Source organism: Neodiprion fabricii, chromosome 5, assembly GCF_021155785.1.
Source record: "Neodiprion fabricii isolate iyNeoFabr1 chromosome 5, iyNeoFabr1.1, whole genome shotgun sequence".
NCBI lineage: Eukaryota > Metazoa > Arthropoda > Insecta > Hymenoptera > Diprionidae > Neodiprion > Neodiprion fabricii.
Window position 1 is genome coordinate 27939784 of NC_060243.1, and position 25613 is coordinate 27965396.

Sequence of the window (25613 nt, forward strand, 5' to 3'; positions counted from 1 at the left end):
AGGCGTTGAGTTTCTGGTTGACCGAATAATTAATATGTTGAAACTGTTGGGTATTCTAAAACAGGGCGTAACTTCCAGAAGTTTTGACGTATTCTAAGTTTGAAAACGATTCAAATATGCAAAAAATAATTAAAAACATAGTGTACAAACTTCTGATTTACCGACCGGCACTTCGTCTGGAAGATGGAATCAAATATTGCCTAGAGTTAACTCTTCTCCGTAGTATAGGTCCCGGGTGATTCAAGGCTGCCAACGTGAGCAAAGAAAATCATGATTGAAAGATATTATGGTAGTCAACTCTCTTATATTCATATTCGATGGTGCCACGGAGCGCTCGAGTAGTATAAGCTGCCGAGTGAAGTTTGCTCCTTCTTCGATATCGTTATTCACGGGTCGAAATTTTTTTACGGAGTTAAAAGTCATATTTACAAGGGATTAACATTAGTCATTTAAATGAACATCGGGTATTCGAGTGTGAAGAGAGGGCGGGAAGGAGGTAATTCGTCGGTGTAATGTGCGTGCAAGTTTTCGGCTAACGACGGATAGGTTAAAACAGAGCGCATACTAGAAATATTTTTTCGCTACTGCTTCTTCTTAAGAAAAGTTTCGGGTTTTTAAACGATTGCACTTTGAGGTGGTAACAGTGCGATGCAGGGGGCAGTCGCTCGGTGAGTTTTGTACTTTTCTGTTGTGTAGCCACACGGCACCCACGGCACACATCACAACCGCTCGGGAGAATCGACAGAAGCTGGGGTCAGCTTCGTGTTCGAGATATCAAGTCCAATGATCGTTCACTCGAGATAGCAGTTAATTCTCGAGCGTGGGACAGTAGAAGATCCGCGAATATCCGTGCTTAACGGATTATACCAGAAAGAAAGGAGTCGGGAAGGAAGGAGAGAGAGAGAGACAGAGTGAGAGAAAGAAAAGGGAGAATTTCCTTGCTAAGAAAAAAGTAATATGTAACAATAATCAGTCTCGATAAAAAGTGTCCGTCCTTTGACATCGCGAGTGTGTGAACGTCGTGAGAAAATAGAATGAAGTAAAGTAAAGTAAATCAGCTAAGCCGGAGAGAGGAAATTTTAATGGCGATCGGTTTAACGTGTTGTGACTTTTTACCAAATTTCAACATCGGCTCAATTCGTCGGTGAGAATCGGAACCTGATGTGTCCCCACCCATGTTTGTGAATGAATAATCATGTACTGTCAAGATAAGGGCTCAGTCGCCTCGAAAAGCAAAGAAGGTAAGTCTACCGCACTTGGCGAACTTTGCCGACGAGCACGACCGAGTTTCCTGCAATTTTCCCGGCTGCGATAGTTCGTGTGTTGTTTGTTTTTTTTTTTTTTCTGTATTGTTTTCTCGATATATTCTTCTTCGATCGTTATTTACCGTCCCGCTAATCTGCTAAAATCAACGGTTAATTTCTTTTTTTATTTTATACCTCCTTGCCCTTTGTCCGTCACCGACAACGGCAACGAGCGAAAGGCCAGGAGGGGGGAAAACAGAACTAGACGGACGTCAAGTGCCCCGTAAAATGCGGGGGTGGATGACTGGACTAGGTGACTGGACTTGAGAAGGAGACAGCCGGCCAGCCAGGGCATTTCTCGAATACCTTCAAACTCACGCGAACCTTAATTAACAAGATCCGTAAAAAACATTTCCCTACGCTCGATTGACTAGACGTCAAAAGGACGCCGTCGCTTCTCGCGCGTGTTTTTCTACTCACACATAAAATTTCAATGCGACAGACTTGATCGCGTTCTGTCATCTCGTAGTATCGAATACCGATTGATTGTTAGAGGAACAAATCTCTAACGTGACAATTGATTTATTAAACTTTGCTTGGCATGATACAGGCTAATTTTCATAATTCATATCACCTACGATTTATTGTCGAGCACTAAATTGGACTGGACTATTCAGCTCTCTTAACGTTATCAAGATTGAGGGCAGGGGCAGGGGGAAGAGCACTGGCATGCCGTTTGTGCAAGTGGTGAATGACGTCACTGTGTATAGTGAATGCTTGTGTGATGGTCAAGCGGTACGATGAGTCGTTCATATGACGTAGTTCTCTGTCATTTCTCAGTATGCGTGCTATAATTTACATTCTGTATTCTTACGATACAGTTGCTTATTACAATTAATTATTAATCGTATCTAGGTTCTGTGACGATGCGCGAAAAGAAGGGAGGCGCCTTAAGCAGAGTCCAAAAGCTCAAGAAACGCCTTAGCCATAGTTTTGGCAGACTTTGTAAGTACCGTTTTATGACTCTTATCGATATGACTAATGTCACACTTCGTATGCACACTCCTTAACCAGCGCCACTTCCTATTTTGAAATTAGTTCCAATGAATTTTATTGTTAAATTATTCCTTTTACAGATTGACGTGCGTCAAATATATAATAAAACATGGAAAGGTCTGATACAAGAATAAATGCTGCTTCAGAAGTAGAATTCTTTGATAGGTTGAATATTGTTTTGCTACCATATCAGTTATATCATGATTAGTTTCCTGTGGATTGTTTTAACAGTAAATAAAGTGTAAACTGATAAGGAAGGAGGCAAGTACGCGGTCTTACCATACTTGGTAAATCTAATAATCCCGGCAATAGCAAATATTCATAAGCAGGGTAGGCGGAAGTGGCCAATTGGAGCATAAGGAGTTAAAAACAAATATAAGTGTATTGTAAGAATTTTGTGGACAGAAATGTTACCCAGTTATTATGTTTCATCATCTTTTTACTTCCAGCAATATCTAAGGAAGAAGCAGACGATGTTGCCACAAGGGAACACCAGTTACCGTATAACGGGTATTCAGAAGAATTTCTCGATCGTTTAGAGCCAAATGGTAACATACCTACCGACAAAGATCGACGATATGGTTAGTAAAGTTTTAAAAATTTGAAAAATTTGCATAAAAATGATCTACAAAACAAATTTCACTTGTAACATTCAAGGGATTTTCATTTTCTTATATTACTTTGTTTGATCATTTGCTGTTAGAGGCATAAAAAATTATTTGCGTTGTACTGCCAGACACGCAAAATTCAAGTAGAATACAGATCGATTCTCATCATGATGTTTTTATCTCCAACAAACGTGTGGATAATCGTACACACATCACGGCTTGTATCTCATCACGTTGTCGATGTTATCAATCACTTGTATTGAGTGAAATGTTGGACGTCATTTCACATTTAGCATACCTGTGAAACTTCTATCGTTATTCTATTCAATTATAAAATAACACTATGGTCATTGTGATATGAACTTGAAAGCTTCAACGTAAATGCTTATGACGCAGTCATAATAGCTGCAAACAAATTCTCATAACATGTCTGGTAAAATTACCAAGTCACTCGATAACAGCGTGTGCATCTTTATATTGGTTGATATCAGACAAGGTGTTAAAATTCTGTTACCACAAGTGTTTTTAGCTATAGCTAGGTAGATACATACATACATACATGCGCTGGAGCTGATTTAGAGTTGAGTCAAACTGTTAACTAACGTGATAATTTTCGTTAAACATGCTTAATTATATTTTCGATTGCTTCATTACTATACGGCAAAGACAAGACACGTTCGTATTAATACACGCATGCTAAATACCCGCTTTTTAAAAATAATACCTATTTACCATTGCTATATACAAATGATAAGAAGCGGGTCATAAAGAAGGGCTATACGATCTACAAATAAAAATATCTGTTTCGCAGAATATGCAACATATTATTTTCTTTTACTCAGTTGCCTTGTGGTAGATCGCAGATATATAAATATAAATAAATATATATACACACACACACATATATATATATCTATATATTTACAATGTCAACTAGTCAAACAGAGCAAGTAGAATAAAATGAAATATTTCGTCACATTAAGTCTTTGTCTTCTTTTCTCTAAGTTTGGTTAGCGATGGAAACGAAAACCTGTTGGGCTAATTAAAAATTATTTTCAATGTTGCAGAGTGGGCGGGTGTCGGTGAACACGAGAGAGTGCATCGACAGCTCTCTGTTTCTAGTGATTCTAAGCTCCTCGATGTAGATATAAGGGAAGAGGCAAGGGTGGTTCTACGGAATCGACGTCCTCCTCGTCCAAAATCCGAGGTTTTCCTAGGGCCCGACCCTCCCCCGAGACGGGCAAAACGTTTCTCCGCATTCGGGGTAAGTTGTATCACCTGTTGTCAATAACTTTGATGAAACTGCTTATTCGAAACCTTAAATATTCTTCATGTTCACAGGGAGATTCGCCGTTTGGTAAATCAGATGCCTACATCAAACTGGAGCAGCTTGGAGAGGGTTCTTATGCTACAGTATTCAAAGGATACAGTAATCTGACAAACCAGGTTGTCGCTCTTAAAGAGATTAGACTACAGGAAGAGGAAGGTGCACCTTTCACTGCCATTCGTGAAGCCAGCCTTTTAAAGGAGCTCAAACACAGCAATATAGTTACACTCCATGATATTGTTCACACTCGTGAAACTCTTACTTTTGTATTCGAATTCGTTCACACCGACTTGTCACAGTACATGGAGAGGCACGGCAGCGGAGGAGGGGGCCTTGATCCGCGAAACGTTCGGTTGTTCCTATTTCAACTACTCAGAGGACTAGCTTATTGTCATCGCAGGTGAGTTCTTGCATTCTCTGTTAGAGAACAGTTTTGATTTAACGAACAGATTTTACTTTCTCACAGGGAAAATGAATTTCATACTTTGCAAAGCAAGCAGATTGCTTTACATAGTGATTCAGGGTATCGATGATTTGTGCAAATTATTAACGGGAGAGAAAAATGTAGGAAAAAAATTAGAATTTGTACTTAGCAACAATATTCCATTATCTTATCTATTGCGTAGTCTCGTTTGATTTAAAATATATGAGATTTCTAGAAATGAAAACTTCATTCAACTGATAATGACGTATGTTATTAGGTCAAGCTAGATATTCGGTGCATAAATAGTATTTCACATTTACGATTTTTGTATTTTGACTGAGTACAGAATTAAAAAAGAACCTGAATCCGTTCCCTGCTTTTAAACGTTTTTGTTGTGGTATAATAATACCAATTTTGTCGCATACATCTACTTGAGTACAGGATAATAAATGTCTTGGAAGAATTAAATTTTCCGCTTACAAAATCTGGAATTTCCAAGGGTATATCCCAGCATGTTATTACACTCAATATCCTGTACACGAATACAACAAAGAAAACAAATGTGACTAATGTTCATAATAACAAATTACAGAAGAGTACTGCACCGTGACGTGAAACCCCAAAACCTGTTGATAAGTGAAATAGGCGAATTGAAATTGGCGGATTTTGGTCTGGCTCGGGCAAAGTCAGTACCGTCGCATACCTATTCACATGAGGTTGTGACGCTGTGGTACAGGCCGCCAGATGTGCTGCTCGGTTCGACGGAGTACTCAACTTCATTGGACATGTGGGGCGTTGGATGCATATTTGTAGAAATGTTGACGGGGCTGCCGACTTTCCCAGGTGTCCGAGATACTTATGATCAACTCGATAAGATATTCAGAGTTCTTGGAACACCGACCGAAGATAGTTGGCCAGGCGTCACACATCTACGTGGATACCAAGCCCACAAACTAGCATTTTATCCATTGCAAAAATTGGGACTTTCCTTTCCCAGGCTGTACGATGTTCCTGAAGGTGATAATATGGCCTCCGCACTTTTACAGCTAAATCCAGATGATCGGATAGGCGCTGATGACGCTCTTAGGCATCCTTATTTCGCGACACTTCCGCCAAAACTTTACGAGTTGCCTGACGGTAAGTTGATCCTTGTTTCCTGAGGTGGATTTTTCAGTTTGTCAATCTATAAAGAGATAATTTTTACCCCTAAACTTGAAGTTCAAAATGAAATTTAAACACATGTTATGCAAAATTCTTATTCCCGAAACATTTATCTGAATTTGCAAGATGAATCAATACTTTCTGTCCTTTATAACAACAGAATGGATATGTAAAATAGGCCAAATCTCCTTGGGTAATATTTAGGTGTCTAAATTTCGTAATAAAGAGGGTAGAGTACCCTGTGAGAAAACTTGATTTGGTCGGCAAGTTGGATATATTCATTTATTTTGATGGTAAAAAACTTTCTTCTTTCTTACAGAAGTGTCCATATTTAGTGTCGAGGGCTGCCATTTATTCACGGAATCGCGGCACTCTGCTCTGAAGACTTGAGACTAGCATAATTGTTGAGTTATAACAGAGGAAAATATAAGAAGAAATTAGGAGAAGTAATGGCCAATCTACAAGTTCAGAAATATAGGCACCAGTGCGTTGCCTGCTCTCTCTATATCTCTCTCTCTCTTTCTCTCTCTGCCTCTTTTAGGGCCACTCGACTTCCAACATACCACAAATCGATGATGGTTTTTTTCTGAGAACAATTATTGCAATCAAATGATAAATGAATCGATGAAAAAAAACCAGTCTGAAAAATACGTATATAAAAAAAAAAGCTAACGAAAAAGAACCCTAAGTTTTAACGTAAAGTAAAAGTGAAGGGAAACGAAAAGATAAAATAGAAAATTACCTACTACCTACACTACATAAAGGAAATTTCTTTCTCGAAAAAAAAATACTTAAACAATGAAAAGAAAAAAGAATACTAAATTTAGAGTGTCAGAAATGCACGCTGAATTTAGAAAGCAAAGCACGCACGACCCATCCTCGCACTTCGTCCAAATACTAGCTTTAGACTGACACCAATCAAAAGTAAAGCCTGTCGTCCCATGTCCCATCAATTTGAACCATCCAAGGCCATGGGGATGGCGGCAATTGACTAGCGAGAATATAATTAAATAAATGATTAAATAAATAAAATTAAATGAATAATTATAACGATATTAGGAAGACCCTAGAGGATTTGTAACGCTTTTTGGGCCAGACAAACCACCTTTGTTACTCTGATCAATTATTTCTATCGTAGGAACCGGGTAATAAGTAAGAGGTGATTGTAGTGGCTATGTGTCAATATTATTAAGTACTAACATACATGCATACACACATTCATACATACAGAGCCAAGGAAAGTGTTACACGTCTTCTAAATTTTATCTAAGTTACGATATCGATGGATTATTATCGATTAATACGGCGATACATATACTATTATACCTACTCCCTACCCTCCCTTAGTAGTTTATATTTATACCGATTTGCAGCACACTTTGATAAAAAATATCAACGAGAGAAAGACGATGGTGGTGATGATGATGATGATGATAATGATGATGATGATGATGATGATGATGATTATGATTATGATTATGATAAGATGATGAGATGATTATGATAATGATGGTGATGATGAAAATGCAAGAATAAGAAATGAGTAACTTGCTGAATAAACAGAAAAATAATATTGAACAAAAGGATTGAACATTATTATGATTACTATTGTCATTGACAACAGCAGACGCGTAAGGTAGAATGTATATAGAACTCCAAGTTTATATTATTCATGACACTGAAATAGCTGAGCTAAACTAATAAATGTGACTTTGTAATAAATTGTAAGTCGTAAATTGTAACACACACATCAATCCTTGATCCTATGATCAAATACTGAGCTTTCGCATCTCTTACAAACATTTTCTATAATAAATCAGGTATTGGTAACTTCCCTTATAATTATTACAGAACAACATTACAGTAAATGTTGTGAGAAAACGATTGTTAAAGAAAAAGAAGATAACACATCTATTTGTGGATATGAAGAAAAAGAATATAACATGAAAAAAGTAGTTTGGGATGCATAAAAAATCGTTTACGAGAGACTAATTTCAAAACAAAACTGTATCTTTATGATATTGCTGGTTATGCATAGGAAAGAATGGTTCTGTAAAAAAGCAAAGTAAATTTTAACAGATCTTTCGGTTATGTAAAATTATTTATTTATAGGTATAATCATGATCGTATTATATCTCTGAAATTGAAGTTAATTCGTATACTTGAAAGAAAACAAAACAACGGCGGGAAAGCCGGCGTCGCTTTCGCTTCACTTCTGCGAGTGGATATCAATCAGCCTGATTATGATTTATTTTTCAATCCTGAAAGTGGTGATAAGTGGCATCAAGACTAATTAGAAGGCAGCTTTAAACGGAAAATTTTCTGTACATAAAGCGAGCATGTTTTATGCGGTTTTTCCTGTATATTTTCCGTACACAAATTATCAGGTTTATAACGGTCGAGTGAGTCTGCGAATGCGCATGCGCGGAGTACAGACAATACCACTTTTAAGTTCTAGGAGTTGAAAGTAATCTTTTCAGTATTGAGCGCATGCGCTGTTGCGAACCGCAAATATTTCACGACTCTAACCTCAATTTCACGATTCATGAAAAACACGAGTAACATGCTTTAGTTACACAAAGAATTATGTGCAACAAGCAGTCAACAGTCATTTCGCCTCGAATTTTTGCCTTATTCACCCTCGGCTCGTATGCGTGCTCCACCTACTACTCACATTGCAAACTTACGCTCGGTCCGAAAAGACCGCGTTTGCCTCCTTGTTACACAATGTACTATTTCACGAATAAAAAATAAGTGAGAATCAGGGCACGGACTTTCCGGCTTCGTTTCGGTCCATTTTCAAATAGTGGTAGTCGCAAGTCATCGCCGTTCTTTTATTTTTTTTTTATTTCTTGACCAACAGGTACCAGTCGTCCGACTGTGTTCCAAAGCGTGCATTGGTAGAGTAAGTCGAGTCTGTGTGTGGGCGAATAGCGGGAGTGCGTCGCGCTGGCATACACTGATCGTTCGTACGGTACTCTGGCGACATTGGTGTAGATGTTTTCGCGCAGATTCATTCAGCGTGGTTGGCGTCGCTTTCGGTTGTGTGGTAGTGGTGTTGTGAGTCTGCAAAAAGAGAAAGGCTGTGGCATAAGGAGTAGCAGCAGCAGTTTAGTGCAGCTGGTGTCAGTGGAACGCGGCGTGTTAAACAACGGTAATATCGTCGCACTCTCCTCACTCGCCGTTAAAGTGTTTGGAAAATCCTACGCCGCCGCTAGCAGCACATCGACCAACTTTGTTTGTACGGCGCAAGATACGATGAACGGCGATACGACTCGTACCGATATTATGCCTTCCGCCGAGAAGAAACCGTTCCGTCGTTTACCCACCGATGTACGCCCCTATCACTACGACATTTCGCTAACACCGGACCTTGGGAAATTCACGTTCAGTGGAAAGGAAAACGTACACGTAGATGTGAGTGTTTCCCAATTAGCATAAGCACCCTCACCTACCCCTGAAAAATTCAAACTCCCGATTATCCTCCCTAATTCATATTTTAAACCATATGCTGCACGTGCTCACGTGTGCAAACCTCGGCGAATACACACATTCACGTTCATCGCGTGTCTGACAATGAAATAGAATGTCGATTGTACATACTCACGCTACCGCTATTCCTAGGTTAGAAAATCTAACAGTTATTTCAATCCCGTTTCACCGGCATTTTATCCGCCTATTCTGATAATCTTCTTCTCAATTTTTCAATGTTTTATCACCACTTCTTTTCCAGAGCCGTTTATCGTTATTTCGCATTATCTATATGTCTATTTGACGAACAGAATTGGTTAATAAATAATTTTCAAAAAGTAACTTGTGACGGAAAAGCCACTGATTCAATCAATCGAGGATTCGCAAAATGTATGCACATTTTTTTGACTAACAAGCTCTTTTTTGCATCCAGAAATAACATCGGATCTTTTTTTACTAACGATAATTCTTTGTAACATAGTAAACATAGTTATCTTTCCTATTCCTAGGTGTATGTATTCAGTGCATTCAATTTTGAAAACTTCGCAGCAGTGTAATGAGTTTTATCAGTATCGTTAGTCATGAAGTGTGGTATACTTAGTGCTTGAATGATAAAAATGGTAAAATTCATCCAGTCGTAATTAATTAATCACAGGGGAAAAAAAACTTTAGATGGTTCAAAAAAAAAAATCTGTGGCTTTCAGTTTTGCTGAATCACTTTTCCCTCTTGAAAATAAACTGAGTTTCTCCTTGCATAGAGGAGTGGAGGGAGGAATGATTATATTTCATTCTTTAAATAAATTCCTCTGAGGTAATCGTGCGGTTTTGCAAGAATATTCTCTGCAAACATTTTTGGAGGGAATAATATTGTCAAAGTATAAGGAATGTTGAATTTTGAATTGTGCATTTATATCGTAAATGAATGGCTATATCCACGAATACTGTGTCTTGATCAACGGTTTAATGTTGTAACGTTTCAACTCCGTTTTACATTTAGTCCTTTTCATACGCTCGTCATATGTTAATGTTCATTTACAACCATTTATGATTTATTCGAAACTTTAACCCGACTGGGTCAGTCATCTGCTTTCATCTCTTTGCTTATAATATTATACCGAAAATTGCTCCAACATGATCAACGATTGATACACATATATATGTCCATTTAATTAGAATAATTAGTCTCTCAATGTTTTAATAATCTATTGCAGTTATTAATTCCACCATAAACAGGTAAAACAATCCACAGATACTGTGGTTTTGAATTCCTTGGATATTGACATAAAAAGTGCCGTATTTTATGGTAACGATGGAACGACAATCCCTGCGAGTAATATCGAGTTATCTGTGGAGGCGGAAACCGCCACCATAAAGTTTTCCAAAATATTACCGATCGGTGATAAAGTTGGATTTATCGGTTTCGTTTTCACCGGTGAATTAAACGACAAGATGAAGGGATTCTACCGTAGTAAATACACCGGGTAAGTTTGAGTTCTAGTTCATTAATTTGGTCACATCCAAACTTTATAATTTCTTTCAGATTGTCAGGTGACGAAGTAAGTTGTGCGGTAACATTTCTCTGTCCTTGTTCAGCGCGCATGTTGTTTCCATGCTGGGATGAGCCAAGTTTGAAGGCTATGTTCACTCTCACTATTCGTGTGCCAGCCTCCTTGACTGCCCTCTTCAACATGGTATGCATCACTCATTCCTAATCGATCGATTGTTGTATTTCAGATCCAATGGCGAGGATCAGTTCGCAGCTGTGACGCAATTCGAGGCCACAGACGCGAGGCGCTGCTTCCCCTGTTGGGACGAACCTGCCCTCAAGGCTACCTTCAACATTACGCTAGCTGTTCCTCAGGACCGTGTCGCTCTATCCAACATGGTAAACAGCGCCTTGTGTTTGTCCTTAATTTGCTTGTGCTCGTAATTTCCCTAAGCGTTAATATAAAATCTGTCACCGGCCTCACACATCCAACTCTCATTGCAGCCAGTAAAATCTGAATCAGTTGAGGGAGAGTTCAAGGTGCTAAAATTTGACAGAACTCCCATAATGTCGACTTACCTTGTGGCAGTTGTCGTCGGTGAGTATGATTATGTGGAGGGAAAATCGAGCGACGGAGTTCTTGTGAGGGTATATACACCGAAGGGAAAAAAGGAACAAGGTGAATTTGCCTTGGAGGTTGCAACAAAAGTGCTACCATACTACAACACCTACTTCGGCATTGCTTATCCATTACCAAAAATGGACCTGATAGCGATAGCTGATTTCTCTGCCGGAGCCATGGAAAATTGGGGGCTGGTCACATACAGGGAGACCTGCCTGCTCGTCGATCCCCAGAATACCTCAGCAGTAAGAAAACAGTGGATCGCATTAGTTGTTGGTCATGAACTGGCTCATCAATGGTTCGGCAATCTTGTCACCATGGAATGGTGGACTCACTTGTGGCTTAACGAGGGCTATGCATCGTTTGTAGAGTTTCTTTGCGTTGCTCACCTGTTTCCCGAGTACGATATTTGGACCCAGTTCGTTACAGACACGTATATCAAGGCTCTGGAACTCGACGCGCTCAAAAACAGCCATCCGATTGAGGTCCCTGTCGGACATCCGTCCGAAATTGATGAGATTTTTGATGACATATCTTATAACAAAGGTGCCAGTGTGATCCGAATGCTTCACAGCTACATCGGCGATGAGGACTTCAAGAAAGGCATGAGTTTGTACCTCAAGAGACATTCTTATTCCAATGCTTTGACTGAAGACCTTTGGGCTGCACTTGAAGAAGCTAGCAGCAAGCCTGTCGGTGCTGTCATGTCGACATGGACCAAGCAGCAAGGATTTCCAGTTTTGAAGGTCTATAATGCATTATTATTATGCGAGTAGGTATTTGATTAGTCGATGAATGAGTCGTTTTCCAGAAATTGAAATATGAGAATGAATTTTTTTTAGATACCCGTAGTTCAATGTATCTAGTAATTATTCATATGTATAGTGCTTAATGTTCAGTTTTGCGCGAAATCTAATTCGAAAATAGTACTTTCTTACCTGTAGAGCGAAAGTGGAATGCAAGTGATGCACACTGGAGGACGGCATATTTGTGACTCGACGAAAATTAGTATGAAAATGTAAAAGATATTTCGAAAGCGACACTGTGTAACGATCCTTCAACCACAGGTTGACCAGCGACAGGAGGGAACGTCGCGCGTTCTTTCACTTTCCCAGGAGAGATTTCTTGCTGATGGATCAAAGGACAAGGAAAAAAGCCTGTGGATGATACCGGTGAGCGTTAGCACGTCGCGGGCGCCGCAGGAAGTCGCGATTAGCACGGTAATGAACGAAGCTCAAAAAGAGATCGTTTTGAATGACGTGCCCGAAGGTGCTTGGGTAAAAATCAACCCGGGGACGATCGGGTTTTACAGAACTCGTTACAGCCCCGAAGCGCTTTCTCTCCTTCTTCCCGCCGTCAAAGACCGCACCCTACCTCCGTTGGACAGACTGGGACTCCTGGACGATCTTTTCGCCATGGTGCAAGCCGGGCATGCCTCAACGGTTGAGGTCCTACGACTGATGTACGCCTTCCAGGCAGAAGACAATTACACGGTTTGGTCAAGCATCGTCAACAGCCTTGGTAAACTAAGCGTTTTACTTTCTCACGTCGATTACGAAGATTCATTCAAGGCCTTTGGACGATCTCTGATGAAGGACATCGGCAGCAAATTGGGCTGGGACCCAAAACCTAACGAGAGTCATCTGGACACGCTTCTCAGATCCTTGGTGCTGGGGCGCCTGGCCGCGTTGAACGACGCGGAGACGATCGAGGAGGCCAAGAAACGCTTCGAAGCTCATGTGTCAGGTGCAAGAATTCTTGCCGCGGATTTACGCAGTCCTGTTTACAGGGCTGTACTTTCCGTGGGCGGAGCTGATACCTACGCAACGATGCTGAAATTATACAGGGAGGCTGATCTTCACGAAGAGAAAGACCGAATATCGCGAGCCTTGGGCGCGATAAAAGATGAGAAACTGCTCAAGCAGGTGCTTGAGTTCGCGATGAGCAGCGAGGTTCGCGCCCAGGATACGGTATTCGTTATAATGTCCGTTGCCATGACGTACAAGGGGCGGATTTTGGCCTGGGCATTTTTCAAGGACAACTGGAAGGTACTCATGGACAGGTACGACGGCGGTTTCCTACTCTCAAGACTCGTCAAATTTACGACAGAGAATTTTGCCACCGAGGAAAGCGCTCTAGAGGTCGAACAGTTCTTCGCCGATCATCCGACACCGGGAACTGAGAGGACTGTACAGCAAAGTTTGGAAACCATCAGACTGAACGCGGCGTGGCTTGCCAGGGACCGAGAAGCTATAAAATCGTACCTCTCAGCCCTGCCGTAACTTGGAACAAACCGCATTAACACCTAGTCACTTATTCCTTACATCTACGTGGTTTCGAGAACCTTTTTCTCTTACAACATGTTCAACGTTATTTAGGTTGAATCAAATTGACAAGACTTCGGTGCATAATAATAGTAATAATAATAATAATTATTATTATTTTTACAACTATTTCCTAATATCTCAAGGGTATGTGCAGGCGTTTTTGCGCCGCGGCTAGTGGTTTGGAGAGATATTTAGTTTTCTTGTGTTTCTTTTTGTTTCTGCCAAGGAGAGAGATGAGAAGTCATTTTTGATCTTACAAATAATCGAAAAACTCCATTGATGTTACGTTTCGAGTCATCCGTGTTTTCATATTGACCAATGTTCGCCCCTTTACTTAGTGTTTTCTAAACTTCAAACGGCAAATTATGTTCGATTCCCTTTACACTACGTGAAAAATGTCCGGAAAATGTTTGTCCTTTGTCTTTAGTAAAATTCCGCAGAAAAAACGTATCTTCAACTTGGGAGAAGCGGGTTTATCCATCTGTGTATAGATAATGATTGGTTTAAATATACTTCTTCATATCTGATTGCAAATATTCAATTACCATAACAATATTTTGTACCCGGAACATAGTTTTTTTTTCACTATAGGGCAAAAGAAATATTTTGCCCTTCTGATACTCGCCGCTCTGATGGGCCAATGCAACACCAAAGTTATTGATATATATATATATATTATAAAACAATATCTGATAAAACACCCTTGTATCAATTATAACACGATTTTTTAAAAAGACACCGTCAAGATACAACAGACAGGTACACGAAACACGCGATGACTAAAGAAAAATTCGTGGGAATCACCCTCAAACTGTTTTACGAGATGAACGATTTTGAACAAACGATGCTGCGACTGTGAACCTTTCCCTTTTTTTACTGAAAAATTTCGTCATCTTGAATAACGTGCAGCTCTACCGGTCGAAATGCTGTGTAAAGAAATCGGTTGCAATGGTCCCAAGTTATCGAGAGAAAAATACGGAATATGATTTCAAAATATTCAAGAAATCCTCATCTTTATTCACAACAGTCAGTATTGGGATGCTTCAGTGCGTTGAGCTTTCTAATGGTATTTCATTTGCCTAGATGGATAGAGGTATGAAAATTACCCAAATTTGGAAAAACGTTTAATTCGATGTTTCGATAGGGTGTATGGACGATTTATTTTTCGAACAAAAACTATTACGAATAATCTCAAATCGCTGTGATCAACGCTTCAAAATTTACAGCTGAAAAACTGAGAAATCTCGTAGTGTTTTGCGGTCAAGTTCATTCATTGATATAAATTAAATTTAATGGAAAAACGACACATTTTTAACAAATCTAATGATAGAGGAGTGGTACTTTTTTCGAATTGCAACTTTATCGAGTACTTGGAGATTATTCGAAGTATCGAAAAATTCAATATTCTCTGTTATTGCAGGCATGTAGAATCGAAAAACGTATAGAATCTCAAATGAAACCTTAGCAGTAGGCTTCAGAGACTTTTATCTTTTTACCGTTGGCTTTATTTGCTAGTTTTCGTTTTTGTCTTCGGTTTCTTTTATTTCGATTTCTGTTTACACTGTCGGTGACGTAATAGCTCGGCGTCGCAGCGACTTATTAAACGCGATAAGCATCACGAGTAGTATCATATTTCTAACGAGGGATGTGTTTATTGTTTATACAGTAATTACGTACGTCTAGCCTTATATCTCGTTGGAGTTGGGTGAGTAGTCTCTCGAAATGCACTCCGCCGTTTAAAACAGGCTCCAAGTGCGGCGGACCTTAAACTTACAGTCGAGTCGCCTCGGTATCCCGCAAGAAGAGGAAGAAGAAGAAGTTGTTTATCTTAATGTAAAATATTAGTTTTCGATAAGATATTACTAACTACGGCGCCTATTAGTCACGCATAACTTACGTGGCACACGTGCAGAGGAAAGTCATGTAAAAATTCAAGCTCTACTCAGTATACGTTTCCTCACTCGTATATATATATATATATATATATATATACGTTCCAATATATATATATTGGAACGTATACTTATAGATCATATCTGTACGAAGATATGTTATGCCATCAGAAGCATCGCTTCACGCATTAGACACCGCAGCCGATTATACGCCTGAGTCCTCAACTACGGGATTCGCCAGACATGTTTCATTCATTCGTTCATTCATACATGGATACACTCATGACGCACAATACCGTCTCTCTATTCTCCAATGACGAAAACCAGACATTACAGAATCCTCCGAGAGCGTTGCTGAACGCAGCAGGACGTGAATTGTGTTTCATTGATCGATTTCCCCGTGACTCCCGCATCGGGAAGAAGATACATTCAAGTTAAAATTACTGTGTCACGTCGTGATCGTTGAAAATTCTCAGCTCGGAATTAGTCTGAGAAATTGATTGAAAATTGGAAATTTAAGACTACGTAAGTATGTCAGAGTTTCATTAAACGTCTCCAAGTAAAGTACCTGACTACATATTACGGATTACCTAATCGCATCAGATCTCCGGATCACGGATTTTCCTGAAACTTGTATTTGGTAATGAATAATCTGAATCAGTTGAAACGAGGATAAATGTAGTCCATTTGGTACACCGACCTCTGCCGTTAGGTTGATTTGCCGAGGGGAGAAGCAGCCTTTAATCAAACGATAAATCGTCATTCCTTACGCGTGCGTAGCGACTGTGCGCAATCAGTGCTGAGGGGATTCGAAATTTCGCAAACTTGAGAGTGTCTGCGTACAATTCCGGCACCCGCTGCACCCACCAGCAACGACGTGACAACGGGGAGAGAGAGTTTCACCCTCGCAGAACGAGGCCTGCCTGCCCACACACACCGGTAAAGTCCTTGTAGATATTCATACATATACTCCGTACAATGGTGGCGTTCCCTCGCCCTAAAAAAGGATCCGCGCCCCTCGGTATGAATAGAAAGTGGAAGTAGATTGGAGTGGCGAGGCGAGGTGGAAACTTGGGGTGTCTCGGCTTTCCCATCATCATCGGCCGGTTCCCAGTTTGACGCGTGGAAACCTCGCCGCCCCCGCGTTCCCAAGCCGGGTTTCCCGAGACCCGCGCAACGCGCACGCGACTCGGAACTCGGATCAATACCGGCACAGGCGTTCGGTTCCGCGCAGCTGGATAATAATTACAAAAGGGCAAAGAAACGAATGCCTACCTCTTCGGTCGTCGAACAGCGCGAATTTGGCAAGGCATAATGTATATACGATCGTATACCGCTGATGCTGTTTCATTCTACGATTAAGCGTCGCAGAGTTTGCCCGAAATATTTTTATGAATTTTCGGTTGAAGAACAAAAAGGAAATAAGACTTGCATGTATTGACTCGTAAACGATATGATTGTTGTCAATTATCTTCATCGGTGCCAGACCGCGTTTCTATTATTCGATATGCACTGGTACGAGGTACAAAAAAAAAAAGTTCACGTGATTGTCAATTTAAGCGTTAAACAACTGCACGCATTATATTCCGAACGGATAATCGTCGATAATTGTCGACGAGAAGATAAAAAAAAATCGATTTGATTGAAAAATATTATTATTGTCAAGTGTGGAAAAAAGCAACAGGATTGATAAACAAAAATGCGTAATGTACACATCATGCACAGGCAATGTTGTTGGACACGATTGAGTTTATTATTATATTATTCATTCATTCGATGTGAGACGCAAACAAATCGTTTCACTCATCGCAATGACCGCATGTTATATATTTACACTTGTATATAATTATTTTTATTTTTCATTTTTTTCCTTTTCTATATCAATTTTTTTTTTTTTTTTTGTCGCTTGTTATTATTATACTTTTTTTTCTCAGTCTTTGTAAATATACACTATAATAGAGTAGGTTTCTCTTCTCTTCTTCTTCTTCTTCTTCTTATAAACGTAATAGTAATGACAATAATAATAATAATAATGATAATATTACAATAATTAATATTAATAATTTTTTTTATTTTTATTCCTTTAATATCTAAACAATTAAATAAAACTATGGAGAGTCAATAACGTGACGATAAAAATTTGTTGAAAAAAAAAAGAAAGGAAAAAACTATCGCTTGTTTCAAAGAATAATAATAATAATAATAGTCAATAATAATATTAATAATCAATAATAATCGATAATATTAGCGAAAACAACATAACATAAATTCATATCGTATGTGAGTGTGGTTTTTTTTTTTTTTTATTGTGGAATAAATTGTCGAGTGTCTAATAGCAATAATAATCATAATATTCACAAAATTCCGTTACTATCATGCTTTCGTGCGTACAGAGTAAGTAGGTATGAATAGGTACAACTCCATGTAACAGGACTATCTTCAGACGGAGGTAATAATAATTACCCATTATACATCTCCGTGTATATTAATACCAAGTATGTCGCCGGTTTAGTTTTTCTTCTATTTCTGCAAACGCGTGTGTGTTTGGGTCCAGCGGGGAAGGGGGGGTATCTCTTTTTCTTACAACTGAGGAATGACGATGAGTAATATATATATATATATATATGTATACGTGTACATTATATATATGTATATACATAATATATCTATGTACAGTATTTACACTCCCTGAGCACCGCAGCGTGCCATGTAACGCTCGCGTGCTTGAACGAGACAAAATATTTAGGGATTGTCTTTTCGCGTCCGTCACCGTTCGGAAATTTCTGACGACGTTGTTTCCGTCGTCGTAACGATGAGACTCTGCGACGATGCGGGAACCATCATCGTCGTCGTCGTCGTCGTCGTCGTCGTTGTCGTCGAGTTAGAAAGCGGCTGTAAAGGCTGACGTTGTTGTTGTTGTTGTTGTTGTTGTTGTTGTTGTTGTTGTTGTTGTTGTTGTTGTTGCTGCTGCTGTTGCTGATTTTCAGGTGCGTTCGTCTCCTCGAGGGTGGTTTGCAGGTCGCATATGTACTCGATTACCCTCTGTATAACTTCGAGTTTCGAGAGTTTCCTTTTCCTCGGCATGTCCGGCACGAGCGACCTCAACTTTGTCAGATAGGCCGCAACCTCCTCCGCTTCCATATCTCTTCGGCTACCGTTAAGGCCCAAACCATTGTGTAGGATACCGCGACTAGGCGGCACTCTTCCGCCAACCGGACTCACCACCATCGCCTTCATTGTGCTTTATTAACACTTGTTTTTTTTTTTTTTTTTTTTTCGTGACCGTCTCCCCCCCACCCCTCCGCACGCTCTTTTTCGTTCTCGTTACCGCGGTTCTTCCACCTGCACCAGACTTTCAGTCAGCTTTCTGTACACCCGTAACCGCGTATTTACTTATCGTTGTATACTATATCCACGTTACGTAAATGCAGGACAGGTGCAAACTGATATATATATATATATATATATATATATGTATAAATGTGTGTGTGTATATATTTTTACACCACGTCACCAATCGCGCGCACTCACGCAAACACGGTCTGTTTCTCTCTCTCTCTCTTTTCGCCTCTTCACTGTCACTCGCCCCCGACTTGCTCGGGTATTGATTTCTCACGGTTAGACCTGCACCGCGACTTCGCCTTCTCTCCTCTCCTTTCCTTCTTCCTTCCTACGTTCCTGCAAGTTCGATGACTGCTCGATAATATATCCTTCACGGCGTACAACACTGCAGTTTACAGTAAATATATCCTGCGCTATCTTTATGATCACACAACGGACAATTATTAATGACACTTATCACGGCACCGTAATTGTGTGATTTAATATTGCACCGATGATAATCCTTACGATTCGTTACACTTACTACGTGACGATCCGATCGTCTTGGTTATTTATACTGCTACTTTTCGTTGTAGAATACGTTTTTACGACTACAGTTATTACGATGATTATTATTATTATTATTACTACTACTATTATTCTGTACCTTTCTTACACTTTCTCTAAAATTTCAAGAACGTTACACGAATCTGCTGTTATAATTGACAATGTCTCCGTTGTTTATTTTTAAAAATTTTTATTCAATCGGATCGATTATCCATCCACCAGGCGCCTCAAGCCGGTTTATTTTCTCTGCACAATGAACGATCTTACTTCGTAGCCGTGTCGCCGCGTTGTGTCGAAGAATTCGACTTCTTCTTTTACTCGACGACAAAAACTCACTTGCAACACGCGCTGCGCCTGCAGATCGAAGTCGACTAGCCTCCGCCCCTCACCTTCGGGTTTATATACTCGCCTCCCTCCCTTTGGCCCGTTACCCTTCCCCGCGCCCTCCGCCGAATGCCTGACGCCGCCAACGTCGTGTCGCCGTACCGCGCCTTTACTTCTTCAACGGCGCAATCGTTGCACGAGTTACGCGCACACAGGCGCACATAAACGTATTCGTGCAATGCCAGCGACGGCATCGAACCGGCGCTTGTGCCGCAGCTTCGAGCTAATTGCGAATCGTTCACTCGCCCGTAAACGGTCGCTCGATTTTCCCTTCCCAGTTTACCGTCTATATCGTCATTTGCAAATTTCTATCGTTTATGGTTATGGACGGTATACGTTTGACCGTTCGTAATAAGTTCCCAGTGGTTCACAATTGTTTTGGAAACAAAACCGAAACGCTTTTACTTTTTATAGAAATTTCATGCGTGATGAACGTATCGTTTGTTATCCAGTCACTTGCGTCGCTATTTATTAGCATGTAAAATTTGCTTAGGAATGAACCTCGTTCCAGTATTGATTCCAAAAGAATAGCGAGCCACCGGGAACCTATTAATGAACATTATTGTACACTTTCCGGCTAATTTGTTCTCGGTCCGAAACAAAATGCGAGTTCCGTTCTATACGGATTATATGACAATGCATCTCATTCTTCACGTCAGCTGCCTCGACAATCATTATCAAATAATTCGTATACAAGCGAAATCGCATTTTGTTTTGGGGCCGCAACCAAGTTAGTCCGAAGGGGAAGGCATTAATGAATACTACTGTACGGTACAATGAATAAATGCCTTGACCTTTCGGCTAACTTGTTTTCTGTCCGAAAAAAAATGCCAATTCGACTATATACGAATCATGCGACAATGCATTCCATTTTCTCACGTCAGCTGCTTCGACAGTCATTCTCACATAATTCATATAGAATTGAACTTGCTTTTTGTTTCGGATCAAAAACAAGTTAGTCGGAAAATCAAGGCATTTACGTATTTTACTGTACATACATCACACCTATAATCCAGAGAAATAAGAAACTGTTTGCAAAACTTATTGCAGGCGATTTTTCAACGCACCGTCGAGTCTGGTAATTAACAGAAGAAGAACGGTACACGCAACACCATCGGCTCGTTAAAAATATCGACCTGTTACAGCAAATGAGGCTGCGCAGCTCGCGCTTTAATCCTTTGCTAGTCGGGGGTGTTGATGCCCTCGGGGCGGGTCCCTGGACGAGTGAGGGGAATGCCGAAGAAGGTCGGTCGGCGAAGGGGGGAGGCCAAGTCGAACGTCCGGCGGCGCCAGCCAGTGGCGATCGGCAACCACTCTGCGCGACGTGACGCTCTCCTCTCACATACCTAACTACCTACCTTATACCTTACCTATCTACGCGGGGAAAACGCGTCGCAGGTTTACGCAGACGCATATATATACGTACACCTGGGGACAATGAATCTAGACGACTAATTTTTTACACTAGACAGTTGGCAACACAGGCAAACCTACATCGCCATAGTCGGCCGAGCACAAAACCACCTCAATCTCAATAAATATAACATAACCCATGACCGTCGTTGACGTGTCAATCCAACAAGTCATTATGTGGCATTATCCCCGTGGTATTCTAAGGTTAGATTCGACGGTCATGGGTTATGTTATGTTTATTGAGATTGAGTTAGTTTCGCGCTCGGCCGACTGTGGCGCTGCAGGTTTCCCTGTGTTGCCAACATAACTGTCTAGTGTAAAAAATTAGCTGTCTCAGATTCATTGCCCCCAAGTGTACATACATACGTGCACCCTGCGTGCCGTGCATGTAGACTCCTATGACGCTTGCTTCGCTCTGCATGCGAGCATACGCGAGGTATAATAAACACGCGTGTCGAGTACTCCACGTCGTGTTGCGCATGCGATTGTGTAGCGTAGAACCCATACGACACGCAACGACGTGTGTGATTCCTTTGCTTTGCACGCGTTGCATTGACTCGAATGAGAATGACTCGCGCCTTCTCACCGTCTCGGCAGCTATAACACTCGCGGCCTTCCCCAGTTAGCGATAGTTCTACTACTACCACTTCTCTACTTCCCCTCGATCCAACACCTCGTTATCGCTGCTGTATGCCTTGGTATAGGAATTGCGTTATTACTTAATTAGTTTATGCACGTCGTATCGTGTGCGTAAGGTACAACAGAGGTGCAATAGCTGTGCACACATGTCAATCATGCATTAGATATGCATTATATCGCTAGGCGATTTGTGATTGACCGTATCGGGCTTTATAACCGATATTATTTTTCTCTATTATATCTTACAAGTTGGTGAATTTCTTTAGATTCAAATCCATTTTTATTCCCTTTATTTCCGATAGACACACAATTACTGCTCATTCATATGCTGCTTGAAGACTAAAACATTTTTCATTTTATTTTTTTCCGTTCATTATAACCGCAATTTCCAAGCCTCACATGGTTAAACACGTTTCGTTTCAATTTTGATTCGAATATCTTCTTTTTCCTCTCGTTTGCAGACCGTCTGATATTGTGGTATGTTATACGCGGCTTCGTTTACACCGGCTCCAGCGATAAGATTATTTCCTTTTATTTCTTTTTCTTTTCTCTTGACCCCTTTTTTAATGGGGTGCATCGATGTATACATATATATATACACACACAAACGCACACACGTATGCACCTATGTTCATGTCATAAGTATTGTATGTTTAATCGCATGCCTCCGGTTTATGCAGGGTATATTATACTGCATCTATACACATTATTACAGTGTACATGCAAGCCTGTATATACCGCGGATGTTTATCGTCCTACATATATACATATACATATATATATATATATATATATGAATGAATATTCCCATTGATAAACACCTGCAGCGTTTCACCCGAGAATGTTATTTTTTTTTCTTTTTTTTTCCATTATATCCATAAGGTGCGTATGTGTACACAGTTGCGTAACAATTTTACGACTGTGTATTCATATAAATGTATATACACGGTACGTATACCTATGCGTATATCTTATACCAAACCGTGATTTACGCGGTAGTTGAAAAATTTTCTACATATCATGTATTTATGTATAATATGCGTGATATATGTATACAGGTGCGCGATAAAGGACCATAAAAAGAAAAATTACAAAAAAAAAACTAATTATACACAAGAAGAAGACGAAGAAGAGAAACTTCGCACACGTGCAGATGCAAACTTGCGTCAAGGAAGTAGGAAAATAAAAATGAGTAATCCGTGATGGATCGAAAAGCTGCAAGGAGCGAGGCTGACTCGGCTCGTGCCTCGATCTCTTCTCCAACTCTTCTCCAACAACATAACACGATGATGTATCGCTGACGATGATGAATATTAAAAGGACTGAAACACGTGTGCGTATACATAGAACATGCATATGTAAGAATGTGACGGGAAATCAGAACCGTATAGCATCAAAAGGTAGAAATTTAACTGTCGCCTCGCCCGTCTAACGTGTTGGCGGACCGTCGACTTACGCCCTTTATTTTCACAAACGCGTTCTCGATATTTATGAATGATTCATGGTGCGTGAACGTGTGGCGTCTATAACGCGTCGTGAGCCTAATATCAAAACTCATGTCCGCACGCCGCGATTCTTTTTAATATACCAACAACGTATTCTGTAGATATATATAGGTGTATATTATATACCTATTTAATTTGTTAATACTACTTCTCGATACACGTAACATCGATTAATTGTTATTACATTACATAGGATGGGGGGACTCGGAGTCCGTACAATAAACAAGTGCAGACGTCAAGAAGAAAACGAAGACTAAGAATCGAGGAAATTATTCATCTGGGTGTCACGCAGGTGTTATAATGTTACAGGTATGATATGTACAGGCCTGTGTTTGTTCATGTTATTAGACTTAAATCGCTGCACAACGTGACAGATTATTTTTCACGTTATAAAAATACTCGCGGATGGGTATGCGGTGTATAACTCGGTATATATGCGTACATATGTACACACACACACACACACACACATAAACGTCTATCAATCGATGGATTAGCTGATTTGACAGCCATCCATTTATGCCAGCTAACCTCGCCTAATAACGTTGGAAATCCCTGAATTACGGACTGAGAGTAGGCATAAAGTGCCTTCGCACCGATTAAGGTGTGTCTTCGGTGCTCTTGCAAGATCGCCTCGTGTTCTAATATGTATACTTACCGACATACAACCCCGTCGCATCTTTCAAACTAGCTTGCAGCGTTCATGCAGGGACGTATGTGTACGCATTCGTTTAATAAAAACATGCATCAACGATCCGTTTGAAATTGGTGAAAATTACTGATAATTTCAGCAAACAATCATCTGTAATGATCGATTAACGGCTATAAATGATAAGAATAGTATATTGTGTGATAATCTATCTTTACAACACTGAGATGAAATCGGATATTTTCGTCTCGCTTAACAGCTACGCAAAGTCCCACTTTTCATGCTCGTGTGATAAGAAAGATTTTCATATTTTAACAAATAGATATACAATTCAATTCTCGACTAGTGATATTAAAGTGGAATTAAGTAATTTTAAAAAAATTCTGGGATACCGGGTTTCAGTGAGTGAAAATCTATAAGAAACAGTATAACAAAACCTGTCCAATTTTTTTGGTTGTAGGTCTGTGTTATATACCTTTAGCGAGATGAAATTGTGAATTAAAAAAAAAAAAAAACATCCATAAAACAATAAAATATCGGAAAATGAACCGTTCTATTCGAAAAATCATAACTTAGTGAATTTTCAATATTTTGTTCCGAAGATTGACTGAGAGTAACTCTCGAGATACTGATATTTAAGCAAAAAAAATATGGTCATATTGCGCGATGAAAAAAGGTATTTATTTGACTGAGATAAGTTGAATTTACAAAAAAAAAATGAATTAACGATTTTTACGATGTTTCATTATTTATTCTTGAGCAAATCCGGATTGTCTTGCATGTTTTTCATATGGAATTTACGGTACAGATGCAGTGGGGTCATATTGACCCCTGTTTGCAACGTAAGGGTTAATCTACTAACTTATTACGTATACATTTACGCATGTAACTTATGTATTTACATATCTATACATGCGCACGTATATCATTGACGCTAATTTTATAACGCGTGGTAAGCTTGTTTGCGAGTCAATCAGTGATCTGAAACCCATTATTAATATATATATACGTCAGAGTCGAATAATTGGCCCTCTTACGTAAGATCATTAACTAGGTAATACAATAAGCCGTACAGGTACCGTGCATGATACATACGTGTATTACGTCTACACATTAGGTACGTTCGAAACCTTTTACATAATTTTTGCAAATAGGATTCCTGAATATTTACATAGGCACATTTTCGCGTGGTGACTCTATATCAATGGCATCGTAAAGTTTTGTTTGCAAAGTTTTCTTTTTCTTTACTCTTACAATTTCATTGCCTACATTTTTCATAGCGATTATTATAGTTTATGATTCATACTAACGAACTATATACATACATATATTGAACAGGAAATGTTTAATATACATTTTTATACGGTATATATATAATATTATCATGAAATTATGATGGTTAAACAGTGCTGGTAAAAAGCTTAAATACATAAATTGACCAAACTTCTAGTTAACGCAAGTTACTAGAATACAATATATATACCTGAATGTAAGCTTGTACATTATACGTATACTTA

At 39.7% G+C, this 25613-nt stretch overlaps 3 protein-coding genes across 7 annotated transcripts; 2 read left to right on the forward strand and 1 right to left on the reverse strand.

Annotated features, from left to right (window-relative positions):
- Positions 1-329: 329 nt before the first annotated feature.
- LOC124182429 (cyclin-dependent kinase 14) lies at positions 330-6521 on the forward strand. 4 transcript variants are annotated; one of them, XM_046569720.1, is made up of 7 exons: positions 330-952; positions 2160-2249; positions 2750-2881; positions 3976-4172; positions 4250-4635; positions 5252-5796; positions 6140-6521. In XM_046569720.1, the coding sequence occupies exons 2-7, from the start codon at positions 2171-2173 to the stop codon at positions 6208-6210; spliced, it is 1410 nt and encodes a 469-aa protein (XP_046425676.1). In that variant the 5' UTR covers positions 330-952; positions 2160-2170; the 3' UTR covers positions 6211-6521. The 4 variants fall into 4 exon arrangements, with proteins under 4 accessions (XP_046425676.1, XP_046425677.1, XP_046425674.1 ...); XM_046569721.1 differs by having other exon boundaries at positions 330-514; XM_046569718.1 differs by having other exon boundaries at positions 331-1241.
- Positions 6522-8686: 2165 nt separating this feature from the next.
- LOC124182413 (puromycin-sensitive aminopeptidase) lies at positions 8687-14253 on the forward strand. Of its 2 annotated transcripts, none has more exons than XM_046569680.1 (5): positions 8687-9237; positions 10525-10772; positions 10832-10982; positions 11282-12145; positions 12467-14253. In XM_046569680.1, exons 1-5 carry the CDS (start codon positions 8818-8820, stop codon positions 13679-13681), a joined length of 2898 nt encoding a protein of 965 aa, XP_046425636.1. In that variant the 5' UTR covers positions 8687-8817; the 3' UTR covers positions 13682-14253. The 2 variants fall into 2 exon arrangements, with proteins under 2 accessions (XP_046425636.1, XP_046425635.1); XM_046569679.1 differs by lacking the exon at positions 10832-10982 and adding an exon at positions 11026-11176.
- Positions 14254-17924: 3671 nt separating this feature from the next.
- Positions 17925-19882, reverse strand: LOC124182442 (ataxin-2 homolog). The gene has a single exon (XM_046569744.1). The coding sequence runs from the start codon at positions 18853-18855 to the stop codon at positions 18385-18387; it is 471 nt and encodes a 156-aa protein (XP_046425700.1). The 5' UTR covers positions 18856-19882; the 3' UTR covers positions 17925-18384.
- Between the last annotated feature and the right edge of the window lie 5731 nt (positions 19883-25613).